The sequence below is a fragment of the Alligator mississippiensis genome, chromosome 14 (assembly GCF_030867095.1).
Source record: "Alligator mississippiensis isolate rAllMis1 chromosome 14, rAllMis1, whole genome shotgun sequence".
Classification (NCBI taxonomy): Eukaryota; Metazoa; Chordata; order Crocodylia; family Alligatoridae; genus Alligator; species Alligator mississippiensis.
Window position 1 is genome coordinate 26,511,033 of NC_081837.1, and position 17,764 is coordinate 26,528,796.

The following is a 17,764-nucleotide window of genomic DNA, read 5'->3' on the forward strand; positions in this document are numbered from 1 at the left end:
ATCTTCCTCTCACCAGAAACAGCAGCTCCACCTCTGTGCCCTGCTTTGCTGTTTCACATTAATGCTGTCTACCTTGTTGATGTCTATTAGGGCTGTGCAAAACGGCACCGTTCCATTTTTACTTGCGTTTTGATTTGAAACTGCTGATATAGGCTATAGGTTGACAGGCTATAATGGGGAAGCTCGAAACAGCCTATAACTTTGTCATTTCTGGTCTGATTTGGATGAAACTTGCAGAAGTAATAGCCCCTTCTAAGGTCATGAAGCGTGCCAAGTTTCAAGGAGATAGGTGCAGGGGTTTCAGGGAAACTATACCTCAAAGTCTTGAAAGCAAAAAACTCATACCATGTGTATGTGTTAAGCCACAGCAGGATCAAAACTGCAGGGATGCTAGCCCCTGCTAAGGCCACAAAGCCTGCCAATTTTCAAGGAGATCAGTGCAGGGGTTTGAGGGAAACTGCACCTCAATCTGCAGACAAGCAAAACTCATGACATGGGTAACACTGTGTGTGTGTGTTAAGGCACAGCAGGGTGAAAGCTGCAGGCCTGCTAGCCCCTGTTGAGACCACAAAGCCTGCCAGCTGTTGAGGAAATAGGTGCAGGGCTTCTGGGTTCTGGGGCCCTGCACCTCTAGCTGCTGACAGGCGAACCTCGTTACATGGGTGAGGGTGGGTGACACTGTGTGTGTTAAGGTGCGCCCTCACTCAACTGACACCAAGGCAGAAAGCAGGGCACTTCATATAATGCTGCCTTTTATGCAGTTTTTCCATCCATCCCCCAGAGCACTGGGATTAGAAGAGACCTCAGGGAAGGATGACAGTCACTGGCCAGCTACACAGTCAATAATGAGAGTAGTCCTTCCCCTCCCTTCCTCCCTCTTCCCCCTCCCTCTCCTTATATCAGTTTCTGTTTCCCTGCAGGCAAGCCCAGCTTGAGCTTCAAAACTCGAAATGTTTCAACTTGCCTCATTTTGTTTTGAGGCTGTTTCAAAGCTCTCTGTTTCGTTTTGATTTTGCTGTTTTGAGCTCAAAACAAGTTGAAACAGCATTGAAACGAAACTGCCGGCGAAATTTCGCACAGCCCTAATGTCTATCTTGTCCATGTTCTTAAGAACCCTTTCCGTAGATGCTGCCATCCAGCACAGAGCTGACTGCAGACAGCAGCGTGTTTTCCCAGATGCTGTTTACATTCACAGGTTGGACTGACCAGGTGGGTCACCTTTGCAAGTAGGAGTAGCCATTAAAGTCATGTCTGCACTATGGGGACCTCAGTGACCCATTCCCACTTGCACACTCCAAACTCAGAGAAACACCAGTGCAATTGCTCCAGGGCATCCCTCTCAAGGCTGAGGGAGAGGAGCTGCTGGGGACAATGCTAGAGACACCTTACTGATATATTTCCAGGGTGGGTGGTTTGTGTTTGGAAACCTCCCAACCAGGATGCAGTGGTTCCACGATGTGGGCAGAGCATTAGAAGGTAGGTATGGTGTCCTATTTACATTATAACTGTCAAGCACTGGGGATGAAGGGATCAACTAAGGCTGAAGAATGGTTCGCACTGTAAATCCCTGTTTTCAGGTACTTCCAACTTTCTGAAGTGTCACCCCATGGCCTGGCATTTCTACAAACCAGACTGTGTCCAAAGAACAGAGTCCTAAATTAAGGCCAGTGTACTGATGCACTACCTATCCAGGGACTATAGTCTTTGCTGTGCGCCCAGAGGACAGTGGTCCCAGGGACATGGGTCTATGCTGACTTGCAGCAACTGTTGTACTGAAAAATCTACAAGGGATAGGAGACTAAGACTAGCCTGGGCATTTTCTTCAGCTCCAACCCCTCCATGGGTCCTCACATCTAGCCAACATTTAAATTATGCTCATTGCTCCGCATAGCACCACTAAGACATGACCTCCATTATCCATCCTGTCCACGGTCACCTCATGTCTCAGCTATTGCAACATAATTTTCTCTGGCCTTTGCAAATGCAATTTTATCTCACTCAGACCTATCCAGAAGGCAGCTGCAAAGATCCTTTTTTCCATCCCATCACATTAATCAAATCACCCTTATGGGCTGGTTCCTGTTGCCCATGTTTATAGGCAACTAGGAACCATCCCTTCCTGCTAATCTGTAAAAACCCTAGGACATCTTGAGAACTGCCACAAACATAGGAGAGTAATATAACAAGACAAGCAGTCTTGTACTGCTCTACCTGGAAGACCATGATCTCTTCCCCGTTGCATGTTAATGGCTGGTAGATCCAAACCCATCACTTCTTTTTATTCAAAAAGCCGCTCCTGGAGTTCCACAACAACCATTTGGCTCTGCTTCATCAGTTTTGCATGATCAACGAGCAGACCACGGAGAAGTGGATCAATGCCACCTGTAATAAAAGCCCATGTGAGGAAGAGACAGAGCAGTCAGTAGCTGGTGCCACCTCTTAGGCTACATTTTGTATAACTGCACCTTAATCCTAATGTTCCCTTTTCTCCTAAGGGGTCATTCATTAGCCCAGGTGTCCTTCACTCTCTGGCTGTTCCCTCTATGAAGCTGCAGAGGTCTTTGTTAACCAAAAGTATGTATCACATTCTCACATTCGATTAAGGAACTGGAGTGGTTTAAGCAGTGTCTGTAGATGCAAAGGCTGTGGTTTAATAACAAAATCAAGTCACAGTAGACCAAACAATTCTATTAAACAAACTATGTAGGCATCAAGGGAAGAGTCCCCTTCAGGAGAAGATATTCCAGTTTTACTTCAGAGCCCCAAAGCAGATACCAGAAGAGGCCTGGATGGTAAAAACTAACTTGAAAACATGTTTTTTCCCATTTTGTTTGGCGTTTTTCTTTTTTTGTAGGGTAAGAAGGAAAAGGTAGAGGTGTCACCCTGTAGGCAACTCATTGAAACACACTGTTGCCGCTTGTCACAAGTAGGGATGGTCTACCCATGTCAAGCAGTGTAACTTTTTCTATCTGGCAAGTAGTGCATGTAATCACGATCTTGGAATCCAAGATGGCTGCCACGGATTCATGTTTTGGTCAATATTTTGGCCCTCACTAGGGTTAGAAAATGAATTCCAATGATCAAACCAACATTATATGAATTGAGACCAATTGTAACATTTCCATCATGGTAGTTATATTGGATTCCAAGATGGCTGCTGTGAATTTACAACTTAGTTCATTATTAGATACCCAAAAGGTTTGCAAAACTGATGCATCAACTCTGTTCTGTTTCAGATGACCTTGACATGAAAACCTCTGATAGAGATTGTCAAGAAGAGACTTGCCCTTATCACCCTTAAGCAAATGTTACAACAGAGCTGATAGCATCACTGAATACAAAGAAGCATGGGAGGTATGACTCAGAATTTACAAGATGCATCACCGTGTCTTGAAGTAGATTCCCAATCAACAATTAGCCAAAGTACACATGCTGGAATTGCATGAATAAACAAGGCACTCATTCAATGTAGAACAGCAAATAGGTAGAGCCCTTTTTCTCCCCAGCACCACCTGGGATGATGAGGAACAATGGTAATAAGCTGATGGAGAACAGGTTTAGGTTAGAGATCAGAAGGCAATATTTTACAGTTAGGGAGAGTAGCAGAGTAAGAACCCTGGACTTCAAAAAAGAAGTCTTCCACTGACTCAGGGAACTCCTGGGTAGGATCCCCTGGAAGGCCAGGGGAGGAATATAAGAGTATTGCTTCGGCATGCAGGGATGAAAGCAGGTAGGCCAAAGCATAGATGCAGTTAAAGCTAGCAAAGGACATGAAGGGTAACAAGAAGGGTTTCAACAAGTATAATCAGCAACAAGAGGAATATCAGGGAAAGTGTGGGTCCCTTATTGAATGTGGGAGGCAACCATGCACCCCAGCTCTGGTGAGAGAGACATAGGCGGAAGCCCATTGCGCCCCCATGAGCCCTGGGACCCCCAGGACCCCTGACGAGCCCGACCTACCCGGAGGTAAGCAGGGGCCCGTGGGTGGGAATTAGCCCAGCTGCTGGGAGGCAGCTGAGAGAAGCTGAGGAGGGTCACTCCCCATCCCTCACCTCCTACTTCATCCAGCCCCACAGGGAACCACGCAACTGGAGCTGGAACCAGCCCTGGAATGGTGTCCTCCTGGGAGTACAAGGAAGCCTATGGCTTCCAATAGGACACTTACACCATAGGAGTCTGTACACCAATGCCAAGATCTTGGGGAATAAACAGGAGGAACTGGTCCTCCTCTAAACAAGAATGACTACAATCTCATAGGGAGAACAGAGACCTGGTGGGACTCCATCTATGACTGGGCCACAGGTATACATGGCTATACCCTGTACAGGAGAGACGTGCCGAAAAAAGGGGTGGGGGTGTAGCTCTCTCTGTCAAGGAAAGCTATACATCCTTGCAAGCTGACAATGGCACCCATGGAAGGTGACTGGAGACCCTCTGGGTCAAAATATGTGGGGACTATGGCATAGGGGACACAATGGTAGGAGTCTACTACAGACCTCCTAATCAGGAACAAGAGCTCGACCAGGAATTCACCAGGGAACTGGCTGAGGCTGCACACTCTCAGTGCATGGTTGTCATGGGAGACTTCAACTACCCAGACATCTCATGGGACGAGCACTCAGCGAAATCCAAACGATCACAAAGCTTCCCCACATGCATGGACAAGCTCTGCCTGACTCAAGAAGTCTATGGACCAACAAGAGATAAAGCGCTGCTGGACCTGGTACTGGCAAAAGGGGATGATCTAGTCAGTGACCTAAGAATCAAAGGAAAGCTGGGAGATGGTAACCACGAGCTAATCACTTTTACAATCCATTGCAAAGCTGGCAAGTCAGTCAGCAATGCAGAAGTCCTTGACTTTAGGAAAGCTGACTTTGATAAGCTCAGGAGGCTTGTTGTCAAGGCCCTAAGGGGCCATGACTTGACAGGGAGGGGAGTCCAAGATGAGTGGTTGCTCCTTAAGGAAGCAATCCTGAAAGCACAAGAGATGTCCATCCCATCTCGGAGGAAAGGTAGTAAAAGGGCACAGCAATCCCCTTAGCTCAGCAGGGAACTTGTGGGCCTCCTACATCTAAAAAGAGAGACTTATAAAGGATAGAAGACAGGAATCACCACTGAGGAGGAGTATTCTGTACTGATCTGGACCTGTAGGGAGCAAACCAGGAAAGCCAAGGCTGCAACCGAACTCCAGCTGGCTACATGTATCAAAGACAATAAAAAGTCCTTTATCAGATATGTGGGGAGTCAAAAGAAAAGCAAGGGTAACACTGAGCCCCTGCTAAACTAAATGGGGCAGCTGACCCCCAGGAAAAAGCCAACTTACTTAATGGGTACTTTGAATCAGTTTTTCACCTACCCAAAGAGACCACCCTACCTAGCATGACGTGGGACGGCCAGGGTGAATTTATTCCCTGCATTGGTGTAGCCCTGGTAAAGGAACACATTGAGACGCTAGACACCTTGAAGTCAGCTGGTCCTGACAGATTGCACCCCAGAGTACTTAAGGAGCTGTCAGGCATCATGGCCTAGCCACTGGCAACGATATTTGAGAACTCGTGGTGCTCAGGTGAAGTACCTGAAGATTGGAAGAAGGCCAATGTGGTCTATCTTCAAGAAACAGAGGAAAGTAGATCCGGGGAACTACAGGCCAATCAGCTAGACCTCAATCCCCAGAAAGTTTCTGGAAAAAATTATCAAAGAGACCATTCTAGACAAGCTGGATGATGGCAACATCATGTGGGACAGCCAGCACAGGTGTGTTGCGGGTAGGTCTTTCCTGACCAATCTCATCTCCTTCTATGACCAGGTGACATAGGAGGTGGTTCAAGCACCTATTTCAAGAGAAATTTGGATATTTATCTTGCTGGGATCCTATGACCCCTGCTGACTTCCTGCCCCTGGGGCAGGGGCTGGACTCGATGATCTTCCAAGGTCCCTTCCAGCCCTAATATCTATCACATATCATCTGGACAAGGGAGAAGAGATTGACATCATATATCTGGACTTTTAAAAAGCCTTTGATCTGGTGTTCCATGATCTCCTCGTAGCCAACTGCAGCCTCAGCTACATCACAGTCTGATGGCTGGGGAATTGACTCCGAGGTCGTACCCAGAGAGTGGTAGTCAACGGAAGTAAATCATTATGGTGCTCCGTGACCAGTCGTGTCCCCCAAGGCTCCATCCTTGGACCTGTTCTCTTTAACGTCTTTATTAACGATGTAGACACTAGTGTCAGAAGTGGACTGGCCAAGTTTGGCGATGACACTAAATTTTGGGGTAGAGCTTCCACACTTGAGGATACACTGGTGATCCAGGCTGACCTGGATAGGCTCAGTAAGCAGGCAGATATAAACCTGATGTCATTCAATATGGAAAACTGCATACTCCATCTCGGGGGAAAGAAAATGTGCAGCATACTTATAGGCTCAGCAGTGCTATGCTTGCTAGTACCACAGCCGAAAGAGACTTGGGGGTCATAACTGACCACAAGATGAACATGAGCCACCAGTGCGATGTTGCAGCTGGTAAAGTGAACAAAACTCTGGCTTGCATCCATAGATGCTTCTCAAGTAAATCCCAGGATGTCATCCTCCTGCTGTACTCAGCCTTGGTGAGGTCGCAGCTGGAGTACTATGTCCAATTCTGGGCTCCGCAATTCAAGAAGGATGTGAAGAAGCTTGAGAGAGTCCAGAGGAGAGCCATGTGCATGATCAGAGGGCAAGAAAACAGGCCTTATGAAGAAAGGCTGAAAGCCATGGGACTCTTCAGCCTGGAAAAGCACAGGCTCATGGTTGACCTGGTGGCAGCCTATAAGTATATAAGGGGTGTATATCAGGATCTGGGGGAACGCCTGTTCACCAAAGCACCCCAAGGGATGACAACGTCCAATAGCCGCAAACTCCTCCAAGACCTTTTTAGGCTGGACATAAGGAAAAACTTCTTTACTGTCTGAGCCCCCAAAGCCTGGAATAGACTCCCTCCAGAGGTGGTGCAAGCACCTACTATAGACTCTTTTAAGAAACTTTTGGACACTTATCTTGCTGGGATCCTTTGACCCTAACTGACTTCCTGCCCCTGGGTTAGGGGGCTGGACTTGATGATCTTCCAAGGTCCCTTCCAGCCCTAATGTCTGTTAATCTATGACTCTAATGACAGTTGATGTAGAAAAAGCTAAAATACACAATACCATCCTGATGCGTAGGAAGACTAGCAAGTATGGCAGAAGATCAGCTTGGCTGAGCAGGAAACTCTTCAGTAAACTACACCACAAAAAGGAAGCTTATAAGAAGTGGAAACTTGGACAAATAACTAGGGTAGAATATAAGAACATCACTCGGGCATGCAGGGATGAAGTCAGGAAGGCCAAAGCACAATTGGAGTTCCAGCTAGCAAGGGATGCGAAGAGTAGCAAGAAGGGTTTCTACAGCTATGTTGGTAGCAAGAGGAGGATCAGGAAAAGTGTGGGTCCCTTGCTGAATAGGGGAGGCAACCTTGTGACAGAGGATGCAGAAAAGGTTGAAGTACTCAATGCCTTTTTTGCCTCAGTCTTCACAGGCAAGGTCAGCTCCCAGACTACTGCACTGGGCAACACAGTTTGGGGAGGCGGTAAGCAGCCATCAAGAGTGAAAGAACAGGTTAGGGACTACCTAGAAAAGCTGGATATGTACAAGTCCTTGGGGCCTGATGGGGTGCATCTGAGGGTACTAAGGGAGTTAGCTGACGCGATTGCAGAGCCACTGGCCATAATCTTTGAAATGACTGGACAAGGACAAACATAGTGCCCATATTTCATTTCTTCGGTCTTTCATCAGCCCCATGGGACGCCCGTGCCCGCTACAGGGCCGGGAAGTCCGGGTGAGGGTGATCCCCTGCCCTCCATTAATGCTGACTTTGTGAAGGAACATCTTGAGAAGCTGGATACCTTCAAGTCAGCCGGCCCTGACAATCTTCACCCCAGGGTACTCAAGGAGCTGGTGAGCATCATAGCCCAGCCTCGAGCGCGGATCTTTGAAAACTCTTGGCGCTCTGGTGTAGTGCCTGAAGACTGGAAGAAGGCCAACGTGGTGCCTATCTTCAAGAAAGGGAGGAAAGTGGATCCGGCTAACTATAGGCCCATCAGCCTGACTTCTATCCCGGGGAAGATCTTAGAAAAGTTTATTAAGGAGGCCATCCTTAATGGACTGGCCGACGCCAACATCTTAAGGGATAGCCAGCACGGGTTTGTTGCGGGTAGGTCTTGCTTGACCAATCTCATTTCCTTCTACGACCAGGTGACCTATCACCTGGACAAGGGAGATGAGATTGATGTCATATATCTTGACTTCAAAAAAGCCTTCGATCTGGTGTCCCATGATCGTCTCTTGGAGAAACTGGCCAATTGTCGCCTTGGGTCCCCCACGATCCACTGGCTGGAAAATTGGCTCCGGGGTCGGACCCAGAGGGTAGTAATTGATGGAAGTCACTCATCATGGTGTCCTGTGACCAGTGGGGTCCCCCAGGGCTCTGTCCTTGGACCCATACTGTTCAACATCTTCATTAATGATGTGGACACTGGAGTCAGAAGCGGACTGGCCAAGTTCGCCGATGACACCAAACTTTGGGGCAAAGCATCCACACCAGAAGACAGGCGGATGATCCAGGCTGACCTGGACAGGCTCAGCAAGTGGGCGGATGAGAATCTGATGGTGTTCAACACCGATAAATGCAAGGTTCTCCACCTTGGGAAGAAAAACCCGCAGCATCCTTATAGGCTCGGCAGTGCTATGTTGGTTAGCACTATGGAAGAAAGAGACTTGGGGGTCATCACTGACCACAAGATGAACATGAGCCTGCAATGCGATGCTGTGGCTAGTAAAGCGACCAAAACGCTGGCTTGCATCCATAGATGCTTCTCAAGCAAATCCCGGGACGTCATTCTCCCCCTGTACTCGGCCTTAGTGAGGCCGCAGCTGGAGTACTGCGTCCAGTTTTGGGCTCCACAATTCCAAAAGGATGTGGAGAAGCTTGAGAGAGTCCAGAGAAGAGCCACGCGCATGATCAGAGGTCAGGGAAGCAGACCCTACGATGACAGGCTGAGAGCCCTGGGGCTCTTTAGCCTGGAAAAGCGCAGGCTCAGGGGTGATCTGATGGCCACCTACAAGTTTATCAGGGGTGACCACCAGTATCTAGGGGAACCTTTGTTCACCAGAGCGCCCCAAGGGATGACGAGGACGAATGGTCACAAACTGCTACAAGATCGTTTCAGGCTGGACATAAGGAAGAATTTCTTTACTGTCCAAGCCCCCAAGGTCTGGAACAGCCTGCCACCGGAGGTTGTTCAAGCGCCTTCATTGAACACCTTCAAGATGAAACTGGATGCTTATCTTGCTGGGATCCTATGACCCCAGCTGACGTCCTGCCCTTTGGGCAGGGGGCTGGACTCGATGATCTTCCGAGGTCCCTTCCAGCCCTAATGTCTATGAAATCTATGAAATATTTAAGAAAGGGAAAAAGGAGAATCCAGGGAACTACAGACCAGTCAGCCTCACCTCAGCCCCTGGAAAAATCATGGAACAGATCCTCAAGGAGTCCATTTCTAAGCACTGGGAGGAGAAAAAGGTGATTAGGAATAGTCAGCATGGGTTCACCAGGGGCAAGTCACGCCTGACCAACCTGACTGCTTTCTGTGATGAGGTGACCATTGGATGTGGTGTACCTTGATTTTAGCAAGGCTTTTGATATGGTCTCCCACAACATTCTTGCAGGCAAGCTAAGGAAGTATGGGCTAGATCAGGGGTTGTATGGGCTAGATCAGAAGTACTTAGGAAGACCCTAGGGGGTACACACAGGAGGGCAGAGACAGAGCACTGCCACCCATGACCCCATGCCACTGCCTCCCAGGAGCAGGTCCAGGGCAGGGCGAGGGCAGCAGTGCGCCTCTGTGGGCCTCACAGGTGTTGCCCAGCCGGTCGGATGAAGAGGAAGGGGGGGGAGTTTGCATGCAGCGGCAGCCACCACTGCCATCCACCACCCCTTGTTTGGCCACACACCACCCCCCTGCTCCACATCTGGCTGTGCGCCACCCCCACTCCTCCCCCCACTCCATGTCCAGCTGCCAGGGGTATACTTATTAAAAAAGGTTGAAAACCCCTGGGCTAGATAAATGGACTGTAAGGTGGATATTAAACTGGCTGGAGCATCAGGTTCAGAGAGTAGTAATCAATGACTCAATGTCTAGTTGGCAGCCGCGATCAAGTAGAGTGCCCCAGGGGTTGGTCCTGGAACCAGTTTTGTTCAATGTCTTCATCAACGACCTGGAAGATGGCATAGAGTGCACCCTCAGCAAGTGTGCAGCTAACACCAAGCTAGGGGAAGCAGTAGATAAGCTGGAGGGCAGGGCTAGGATTCAGAGTGACCTAGACAAATTGGAGGATTGGGCCAAAAGGAATCTCACGAGGATCAACAATGACAAGTGCAAAGTCTGCACTTAGGATGGAACAATCCCATGCACCAGTACAGGCTGAGGGCTGACTGGCTGGGCAGCAGCTCTGCAGAAAAGGACCTGGGGGCAGTGCCGTAGCAAGGGGAAGGTGAGCAGGGAGACTGCCCCAGGCACTGAAGTGAAGGGGCACCAACAGGCACTGCCCCGCCAGGGCGGGGCATGGGATGGAGCTTGCTGCTTATTTGCGGGGAGTGGGGATGGGGGAAGGGTGGCTCCTGCCACTGCATGTACTCCCAGGCAAGCATGGGGAGACATGTGGCCCTGGATCTCTGTGCAGGGTGAGGGTGGGGTGCCACTGCAGGCTTTGCCCCAGGTGGCAGATTTCATCGCTATGGCACTGCCTGGGGGTTACAGTGGACAATAAGCTGAATATGAGCCAGCAGTGTGCCCTTGTTGCCAAGAAGGCTAATGGCATACTGGGCTGCATTGGTAGGTATGTTGCCAGTAAGTCAAGGAAAGTGATTCTTCCCCTCTATTCAGCACTGGTGAGGCCACATCTGGAGTACTGTGTTCTATTTTGGGCCACTACAGAAAAGATGGGGAGCCACCTTCAACTACCTGAAGGACGGTTCAATAATGGATGGAGCTAGGCTGTTCTCAGCGATGGCAGATGACAGAACAAGGAGCACAGTCTCAAGTTGCAGCAAGGGAAGTTTAGGTTAGATATTAGGAAGAATTTTCTTACTAGGAGGGTAGTAAAACATTGGAAGAGGCTACTTAGAGAGGTGGTAGAAGCTCCACCCTTAGAGGTTTTCAAAACCCAACTAGACAAAGCTTTGACTGGGATGGTCTAGTTGGGGATGGTTCTGCTCTGAGCGGGCGGTTGGACAAGATGATCTCCTAAGGTCCCTTCCAGCCCTAACTTTCTATGATTCTTCTGGATATTACAGTGAAATTATTCGATCAAGGAAAAGCTTTGGATAAACTTCTGCCTACGTACAACTCCTTTGTTTATCATGTACATAGAGCCAGTTATCAAAGTCTTGTTTGGCAAAGTGTGCTCAAACCTAATCCACCATTGAGATCACCTGACCAGTGTGGTTGGCATGCTGAAAGTGATGCTTATGTTCCTATCATAAACACGCTTCAACCATTATTAGCATGTTACCTTCAGATAATAAGTTGCAAGTACAAGATGGAATGCTAGGTACCTGCATGTTCATGCAGGCAGGTTAATGTGCCATGCACTCGTGACTGTGAGTGCTATGAGAAAACATGTTGTAATCCATATAACTACAGAGATTCAGAAATAGATTCAAGTAACGAAAAGATCTGAAAAAACTGCAATTACCCATTGGATTAATGTTATATATACCATTGTATTACCATTATATTACTGTTGGATTAGACTATTATATTTTCCTATTGTCTTGAGCCAAACTATATGTCTGTGTGTTTCATTGTCATTAAGTGATGTATTATTATTATCTGATTTATCTGCTTTCCAAAATAAAAAAGTATTGTCTTATTCAGTGCAACTCAAATAAGTATGCTAGGCTGGGTTATAATCTTTTCAGTACTGTAGGCCTTCTAAGAAATTTGTAGTGGTAGAATTTGTGAGGTTTTAGTATTAAGAGTATTATTTACTGGATTTTTAAATTACATTGAGTCAATACGTACATGCTAATGTCTCAGCCATCTTGGAATCTGATATGGCTAGCAGGACAGAAATGTTACAATTGATCTCTTTGGTTCATACAATGTTGGTTTTCTCATTGGAATTAGTTTTCTAACCCTACTGGGGGCTGAAATAGTGACTAAACATGAATTCATAACAGCCATCTTGGATTCCAGTATGGCAGCTACACATACTACCTGTCAGATGGATTTGATTTTTCTGACATGGGTAGACCACCTCTATATTAAACACACTGTTGTCACTTGTGGCAATGAGCTGCCTACAACAACAAAATCAAGAAACCTTATTGGTCATTTTATACCCACCTATTAAACATGTTTCAAGTTTTCAGGGAAAACTTAGAAACTGGAATTTTGGGGCTTTGGTGATAAAAAGGAATGACTTAATTGTTAGCTGAAATTTTTTTCAAGAAACATAAGACATGTCAGAGTCAGGCAATGTCTGGGAGACCAGAGAAACAACAAGGAACAAACACTATTTACTGAGAAAACACTTAAGAAGAAATTTCCCCCTGAACTCTAACTATGAGAGAGCTAGGTCAGGCCCTGGGCAGAATGGGGATTTGCTCATTTTACATTTCCAAAGCTGTTTAGTTTTAGGTGGCCTCCCTTGTGGTTTCAAAGTAATCTTACCACTTAGCTTTGGAGACTTGGCCATCACTTAGTACCTCCCTCTCAGGAACACTTTTCCAAATACATAACTTAAGTTTTCCTTTTCATAGCTTTAAACTATTGTTCTTGGTTCCCCCTGCTGATCTCCACTGAGGAACCCTTTGTTCACTCTGGCACTTACAATCTTCTAGTAAGTAACTCTTCCCCATCATTCATCATTTTACCACCTGCTGTAATGACTGTTTGCTTGATCCCAGCAGTTTCACACAGTGCTAGGTGCTGTGCCAGTGCAATAGCTGACCTGACTCATAGCCCATGTGTAGAGCAGCTTCCCTATGTGCCCTCCTGAAGAACCTCATGGGCTAGGAAGTTAAACTCTTATTTACTGTATCACTGAAGTGTCAGGAGGCCCAAACCAACATCAGGACTCAACATATTCTTGGACTTCAAGAAAGCCTCTCACCTGGTGTCCCGATGTCCTCATGGAAAAGTTGGGGAATTGTGGCTTAGACAATTTCACAGTTCAATAGCTGGGGAACTGGCTCCATGGATGGACCCAGAGAGTCAGAGTTGATGGATCCAAATCAACATGGCACACTGTAACTAGTGGTGTGCCCCAGGGCTCCATTCTTGGACCGGTACTCCTCAATGTGTTTTAAAAGTATCTTGATTCAGGTGTTATAAGCAGACTGGCTAAGTTTGCTGACAACACCAAACTATGGGAAAGTGCAGAAAAACTATGGGGAAGTGCAGCCATCCTAAAGGATAGGCTGGCAATCCAGGCCAACCTCAACAGGCTTACAAGGTGGATGGATCAAAACCTGATGGCATTCAACAGTAAGAAATGTGAGGTGCTCCACCTTGGGAGAAAGAACCCATACCACTCTTGTGGCTCAGCAGTGCTACACTAGCTAGCACCATGTCTGAAAGAGACTTGGGGGTCATGATTAGCCACAAAATGAACATGAGCCACCAATACGACACCGCAGCTGGCAAGGCAAACAAAACTCTAGCCTGCATCTTCCAATGCATCTCAAACAAGACCTGAGAAGTCATCCTCCCACTTTACTTAGCCTTGGTGAGACCACAGCTGCAATACTGTGTTCAGTTCTGGGCTCTGCAATTCAGAAAGGATGTGGAGAAGCTCAAGAGTCCAGAGAATGCTACTTCCGGATCAGCTGTTCTTTGAAGTTGGAGAGACCTGGCACAGCGCGCAGGGAGAGGGAAGACGGAGTGTGTTTTTGAGAGAGGATCGAGACAGAGGAATCTCAGGAGCCGGTCTGATCAGGAGAGAAGGCTCAACCAGAGGAAAGGATCTGGAGTCCCTGAAGAAATAGGGTGCCTCATGAGCCACTCAGAAGAGTAGTGCGACAAGGATAGAAACCGTGAGAAAGAAGGAGCCGCGGATACTCGTCAGCTTACACAAAGGTCCAGTTCATTCTTCCCTGTTCAGTTTTTATGGGTTTTTTTTTTTAATTTGATTGGGACTGGGGGTGTTCTGAGTGTGTTGGGAAGAGGAAGAGTCCAAATCCGGGTTGTGCTAACACCAAAACAAGAAGGAAGCAGGGGCATACAGAAGGACTTATTAATATCTCACCCCCCTCCCTCCCCCGGGAAAAAAACCCAAAACAAAACAAAAAGGGAGAAGAAAGAAAGATACTGAAAGAAATAGAGAAAAAATAATATAAATAGTTCTGAATGTGACTTTAACTTGTTGAGCTTTAACTTGTTGAGTACATGTCTTTATGGTGTTAAATAAATGCAACAAAAAGTGTTCTCAAAGGTTTAAATAAAAGTATGTAAAACAGTTTGAAAGATTCACAAGCTGTATGAATGCTCACTGATAGAGGCTGTAAGAAGAAAAAAAGTTAATAATAAAGAGAATTGATCAACCATATATGAATTGGACTCAACTGATGATTAAAAATTCTGGGATGTTGTCCAAAGGAACTAGAGGAGAGGGGTAACACAGTCAAAAATCTCTCTGTATAGTCGGTGTCCTACTGCACCAATAACACCTCCCAACTGATAACATCAAATTAGATTAAGATGTGGCAGGTGAGAGTCGGAATATAAAGCAGAGGTACACAAATCTGGCAATCAGAGACATAAGAGCAAAGATCAGACTCTCAAGTATTAAGGGAAAACCCCAGACACGTGATGCATGAGGCTGTCAAAGCACGTCAATTTATGTGCTCCAGCAGACTCAATTAATCGAGTCTGCTCTGACGTGCTGGGTTTCCAGCGCATCAGAGCAGGTTTCCTGCATGTGTGTAAGTGCCTTAAGTAAATGACAGCAAAAATGATATTCCAGCTGGTACCTGGGTCATAGCACCAATTATTTTTCTGGCTTCCTGGTAGAGCTTCTCTCCATCCCAGTGGCAATTTAGTTTCCTTAACTCAGCATCCAGGCGATTGTGTTCCTGCAAAAAGAGGGTGTGCAGAGCTGAAAGCCCCAGATTTTCAGGTGCTCGTGCATCACCTAAACAGATACAGATTTAAGTAAGCAATGCAACTGTTTTAAAATGTACAAAGGAGATTCTTAAACTGGGTTGGAAGCAATTCAGCAGAATTAGAGCTGAAAAATTGCCCATAGTTAAGGTTGACTAGCACTTTTCCTGCCAAAGATTGTGTTTTCATTTGCTTATAATGTTAAATTTAAACCATTCTGACTGAAATTCCCCATCCAAGTATCTACCCTGGCTGAATCTTCTTTGGACATTTTCAGCACAAATGTGAGAGTGCACGCATGGTATTATTTGGTCAGTATTTAAAATAATTCTTACACCTGTTTCATTGAGGAAGTCCGGTCTTTGGAGCAAGAACTTTTAACTGGGCAGAGGAAAGGCCTCAGTTGTAAAATTGTGGCTGTGTCACTCCTATGAATAGCAGCCCAAATCTGACAAACTTATGAGTCTGAAATACTCCGCGCAGTTCATTTTCTGTAGAAGTTTGTTGGAGTCTGGTAGAAAAAAATATCTAGGTCTTCTCTTTGCCTGGAGCAGGCTCCACACGGTCCAGTCCATGTGGTAGCTGCACCTTGGATGCACTTCCACAGAACAGCTGAGCACCAGGCAGCTGGAGCCAAGCAAGATGTTATTAGTCCAAGTGCCCTGGGAGAAGCCAAAAAAGGAAACAAGTGGCTTGTTCCTCTGGCACCCTTGTACAAAATTAATGCCTTAAACTTTGGTAAGATGACCATAACAGTTTGTGGGGAATTGCTGGCTCTGCATATTAGAGCAGACAAAGGGAAAGTGTTTGTTCTTTGTAATTCCCCTGCAACTGCTTCACTCACAGCGGCCTTGAAGACAGCAGAAAAAAGTATGTGCCTGTTCTTCCTGAGATAACAGAGTGCTTGCTAGTTGTCTTTGACTGCTTACTCAGAGAATTTTATTTTTGCAATCGTGTCCTGTGTAACAGTCTGTTTAAAAGCTTATATAAACTGCATGATTCTGTTTAAAGGCGGAGACCTCTCTGGAGTGCTGGTGAATCCATGTTACTCTGAGCTCCCACAGTACTGTGGATCTGAATAAAAGCTTCTACTGACCTGACCCTAAAGTCTACATGTGTTCTTCAACGACACTTGTGTACTGCTTGGAGCCCCATAAGGGCAGAGGTTAAAGAGAACAGCCTGGCTCCAGTGCCAGGGGATGGGTGCAGGGAGGAGAGGAGTGACAGAACCCAAGGAGATATGGACAGGAGATGAGGATGGAGCTCAGATAGGAGTTGAGGACAAGGAGGGAGGGGTTGGGAGGCATACCACAGTATAGTCCCATGAGACCCTGGAACAGGCATCAGGATTCCCTAGCCTCAGCACCACTCTAGGTGGCCTGTCCAGAAAATACAGTTGTCAGTGACCCTCAAGAGACTGAGGGTCAAGAGGCATGCACCCTGTTCTAGATCTGCTCTAAACCAAAGATGGATTCACTCAAGGCAACCTTAAAGCTCGGGTGATAGAGAAGGTCAAACAAGATGATCACAGTTTGCCCATGCGTCTTTAATCTATGAAAGTTTCTCATGCTGTCATGGTCTGGACACATAACTTACCTGCTTTAAAACAGGGGATGTTTGCTGTCTTGTTTGTGAAAGTACAGATACTTTTGGTCTTGTTCTCAAAAGGCAGTAATTCTAACCCTGCATCTGTAAATTTCTGGTTCACAGCCATCAAACCCAGCTGGTTTGTCTGATTCCTCAGATACCTAGCCACAGGTACTTCACTGCCATACGCCATGCTGGCATCAATGAAGGAAGTGATTGCATTGATCTGTTCTCGTATAAATGTTCTGGGATTGCACACTGGAGCTGAACGAGTAAGTGGCATACAGATATTTGAGCTCTGAAAACGTGGATCATCTGAAGGAAACTAAAAAACAATAAAAACAAATTACTCCCAATGAAAACTGTAGCTATCCAACTCATATTATGTAGTAATATAGCAGTATCAGACCCTTCAGAAAAAGAGATCATATACCTTACTCAAGGCAGTTGTGAGAACCTGTTTTTCAGAGGGCATCAGCATAGAGCTGTGTAAACCCTAATGCATGGTGGTTTTACAGGCCTTATTAGAATGTTCATTAGCTTTAATTTTTATGTTGTATATTAGATTGTATAACTACTCAATCCTTCTTCAAATCTTGCTGAAGTCATGGCCTCAATAAAATCCTGTGACAATGAGTTCTAGTTGTATGAAAATATTTTCTTTTAGAAGTTTTAAAATTTGCTGTCCACTCTGTGTCTTTGTGCAGAATTATATGCAATTATGCAATTAGAACCCTAGCACACAGGGATGAAAGGGACCCCACAGCACCATCCAATCCAGTGTTTCCTAAAGTAGAGCATACCTCTCCTGAGGATATGCAGAAAACTTCGAGATATAATGCAAGAGAAAAAGAATGGAAGAAGGAAAGGGAAGAAAAGAAAGAATGAACCCCCACACCTCCCCAAAGAGCAAACCTACAATCTCGCTTAGGTTGTGGGATAAATTACAATATAGTTATAGAAGATACGGCAAGGTGGCATCTTAAGGTGGCTTTAC

General features: G+C 46.3%; 1 protein-coding gene across 1 annotated transcript in view; it reads right to left on the minus strand.

Annotated features, from left to right (window-relative positions):
• Nucleotides 1–17,764, minus strand: part of LOC109281936 (eosinophil peroxidase) — a 75,692-nt gene that overhangs the window by 43,779 nt on the left and 14,149 nt on the right. Inside the window, 4 exon segments of the mRNA XM_059717540.1 lie at nucleotides 2,212–2,382; nucleotides 4,053–4,140; nucleotides 15,051–15,211; nucleotides 16,777–17,092. Coding sequence (XP_059573523.1) covers nucleotides 2,212–2,382; nucleotides 4,053–4,140; nucleotides 15,051–15,211; nucleotides 16,777–17,092 — 736 coding nt within the window.